At 32.0% G+C, this 3,944-nt stretch overlaps 1 protein-coding gene across 1 annotated transcript; it reads left to right on the top strand.

Moving 5' to 3' along the window:
* The first annotated feature begins 1,089 nt into the window (after positions 1–1,089).
* On the top strand, positions 1,090–2,949 carry LOC144835552 (lysozyme-like). The gene is made up of 3 exons (XM_078690633.1): positions 1,090–1,177; positions 2,045–2,230; positions 2,744–2,949. Exons 1-3 carry the CDS (start codon positions 1,090–1,092, stop codon positions 2,947–2,949), a joined length of 480 nt encoding a protein of 159 aa, XP_078546759.1.
* Positions 2,950–3,944: the final 995 nt, after the last annotated feature.

Raw genomic sequence — 3,944 nt, 5'->3', positions numbered from 1 at the left:
AAAATTGAGAATCTCAATATTTTCTACTGTTGTTACATTAGTGGTTGATTTTTGTTACGTTGGTGGTTAATGTTATGTTAGTGGTTAATACATCTATACTATTATACAATATCTTGTACTCTTCAGAAAAAAAAGTTTAAAGAAATCTAAGTGGGGAAACATGATTAAATCTTTAATTTCTGCCGGTATTTTTACAATAGACACGTGCGCTTTATTTTTGTAAACAGTGGACGTATATCAATCAATTTTTATGTCATTTTGTTCACATGTTTATATTTGCTCTAAATTTTTTCTAAAAGCGACTAGAACACCCGTTTTCTGCAATTTTGACCTTTGACCTGTGTTTGCAATATCTAAATAACGAAGGGTCATACTCGAATTGAAACTAAGAATAAGCACCTACTGTCATATGTTGCCATTGACCGTCACATTGGATCGAATTAGAATAGATGACGGATAATTTACAAATGCTCTCTCTTATAACATATATAGTATATCATAATTTTAGTTTGAAACCACACCGTTTTTTAATAATGGCATTGATTTCTGTACCCACTCTTGTACTATGTTTGGTAATTTATCAATTGAGGGAAACGGTTTGTGACAGCACTTGCTTAAACTGTTTTTCTTAAAGCTGTTAAACTGTTTGAAAACCAATTATACGTATGGTCTATGAGGGGTCCCCAACTTATGTAGGAAAAGAAATATCGTGGGCCGTATCAAACTCAAATGTTGGTATGGACACACAATTTGAATTGACAATTAAAGATAATCAATATAACGCCCATATTGTCAGTTCCTATAATAGTCGGTGAGTTTGCAAAAAAAAACACTAAAAAATAACCATTGTCTCTCGAAGAAAAGGGTTCGAAATTCTCTCTGAAGTGACAATATGTTTTTTGTTTGACCATGACTTACATACTTATAGTATTACGCTTGTCCTTGTTACCAACATATAACCCGCCCATCATTTAATTACACAAAAGAAAGAATAAATTGAGGGTTTATAAGGTAGTTAAGTTTACTTATTCAACATACAAACTGTTAAAGTGTATTTTGTGAGACGTTGGTCAGCAATCCTCCTCAAAGATGATATTTCTGAAGAAGCCTGTTTACCTACTGCTATGTGCCATAGTTCTGCAAAGCACCAGTGCTTGTATTGTAAATCCGGAATCAGGTGAGATTTTTTTTTAATGTAATATCTATACAAAATTGGTTTAGATTTTTAAACGATAACAAGCATTTAATAAATAAATTAGTAATTGACTATTTTGTTAAAATGGTCATGTGATATGTTTGAATCTATATTTACTTTCCTTAAGCTAGTTCTGTCACGTCTACACTATCAAACTAGTTTGACAAAAAAAGTGTGATTTTCCCAAATATGGTAGTGATATATTTAAATTTCGTAGTGATATGACATTAGGCCTATGTCCATATATGGGCACATCACATTTTTTGTCACATAAAGTTTGAATGTAGACAGAGCTTTAGGACTAATCAAACATCATTAAATTATACTGTAACTGAATCATTGATCAAATAATGTTAGGAATAGTTTGTTTTCCATAAACAAATGTACGTGTGTCTATCATTGTGTATCCGTTTTAAACTATCTTCAATTATTGGGCTAATTGTGTACGTGGTTTGTCTAAGCAAAGTACATTTAGTTAGGTACCTACATTTAATCTGTATATTATTAGGGATAGCTTAGAGTTTAAAATTTAGGAACAATAACTCCATGCAATTTACAAATATCGGAAAAAGTTAAGCGAGCTCGAAAATGAGATAAAGTAATAATAGTTGGAAAAATTATTTTAAAATTGGATACAAAGCAGAATAATAAAGTTTACAGTAATCAAAGTATTTTTAAAAACATTAAATTTGAAATAAAAAATACAAGCTTTTTGTATCAACCATCTGTTTCAGTCAATGTTTTAAAGCAATATATTTTAAAAACGTGTTTGCCAAATCGAACCAAATGAATACGTCAAATTCATGTAAAACTTAATTTTCTAATTTTCGATCACGTTATCGGTTACAGAAACCGGCGTTCCGAATGACTGTATGGATTGTATTTGCCAAGTCGAATCAAACCAAGGAGGTTCAAACTGTGTGATTCCCGATCCACTTTGCAAGGGTGACGGCGATTCAGAGTCTTGTGGCCCTTACCAAATTAAGAAAGCTTATTATAACGATGCTCAACAGGAGGCAGATGACCTGGGCACAGGTACGTTTAATCATTCATTTGTATGTCATCTTCAAGTTCTGTGCATATTATATCCAAGGCATTTTTTTTTTTCAAAGGCAGATACAAAAAAACAGGCGCCAGCGAGACGGACCCCGCTGTTACTAGAACCTATATTATTCTATAAAGAGACGTTTTAATTTTTCCATATTTCACGTAAACGAGTTGACTTTTTTTATGTTTTATCATAAAAATAACGAATGGGCCAACTAAATATTGAGAAAATATTTATATTAAAAAGCATGCTTAAACACTGATTCCACATTGTTAAACGGGTGCGCATTAACGAATAGCCTTTCGACTTCTAGCAACACATAACAGGGCAGATAAAATAACGTTAATGCATCATTATCATTGCTTTTATTACGAGTTTTGCTAATCCGCGGCCTACCAGTTCAGACACAAACATTATGTACGCCGCTTACATAACGCAACAACTTAAGACCGCGTGTCTGTATATTTTAAAGATGTGGATGATTGTTTTGTTTTTTTTAGGCTGGAAAAACTGCGCAGAGACGATTGAATGTAGTGCGAGATGCGTTCAAGGGTACATGGCTCTGTATGGAACAAGAAGCAGTATTGGTCACGATCCCACATGCGAGGATTTTGCACGTATCCACGACGGAGGTCCTAATGGTTATAATAACGAAGATACTCTAGAATACTGGAACAAAGTTAAGGAATGTCTTGACAAACGCTAACAAAGTAAAGTCGATTCCGATTGAATTAATATGATTTTAGTGGAATCTAGCCACACATCAGTTGCCATTTTTAAAAAATTGTTAAATATTAAAGTAAATAATAATTATACTATATTACATTTACAGGAAATGGGGTTTATATATTTCTTACACATTTTTTTAAATAATTTATGAAAGCAACAGAAGTGTTTTAATGGTATTGAATGAAAATAACAAATCAATGTAAAGTAAAGTAATTTGGCAAATCACGACGTGATTAGTCAACTCATTGTTGCTTTGCGTTCAAGCGAAATTAAACCAAGCTTTCGTTGCAAGTGATGTTTCATCAGATAAACATTAATTTTGTTAATTAATTAGTAAAGTGAATAAAAACCAATAAAGCAATACAGTTTGGTTTGAATGAATGTTTTGTTGCATGTTGATTTCACACAATACAAAACAACATGATGGTACGCGAGCGCAGCTAGCGATGTGTAAGGGCATATAATTAATGTAAATACTGTTCGCATAATTGAACTTATTGTATAATGTATCACTCTAATATAGTATCTCTATGTCGTTACAAAAGAAAAATTCTTGAAAAATGAAGATTAATAACAAAAAAGACTTTGAATAGGCCATTTCGCAATTTAAACAAGACAAAATAAACGATTAAATTTAACCAAAAACCCATTGACATCCTGTCAATTTGACTATTTTTGTTTAGGCCTAAATCTACAGTTTTTTAGGTAAATAATTTGTCTTTCGATCCAATTTTTGGTCAAAAGGGAATACTATGTGACATTAAATGGTATAGTCAACCAAAACATTTCAAACAATTATTTTTTCAGAGGAACAATGTAGTGTTAACCTTCTTCGGAGAAGAAACATAAATTAATAATAATTCGAACACATGAAAACTTGTTCAGGTTGTGGTAACATTTCTTCGTCCGCTAAGTTGCAGCTGTTAAAAGTGTGCCAAAAAGATAAGTTTGCTAGATTTGTTGGTCAGTAAC

Source organism: Antedon bifida, chromosome 2 (genome assembly GCF_963402885.1).
Source record: "Antedon bifida chromosome 2, ecAntBifi1.1, whole genome shotgun sequence".
NCBI lineage: Eukaryota > Metazoa > Echinodermata > Crinoidea > Comatulida > Antedonidae > Antedon > Antedon bifida.
The sequence above is the reverse complement of the archived record's forward strand: the minus strand, read 5'-3'. Positions and strand labels throughout refer to the sequence as shown.

Bases quoted from the DNA above. Each gene is read 5' to 3' on its own strand.
- LOC144835552 (XM_078690633.1), top strand. From the start codon at position 1,090: ATGATATTTCTGAAGAAGCCTGTTTACCTACTGCTATGTGCCATAGTT. The intron at 1,178-2,044 runs GTGAGATTTTTT...TATCGGTTACAG, and splicing joins TATTGTAAATCCGGAATCAG to AAACCGGCGTTCCGAATGAC. The intron at 2,231-2,743 runs GTACGTTTAATC...TGTTTTTTTTAG, and splicing joins GGCAGATGACCTGGGCACAG to GCTGGAAAAACTGCGCAGAG.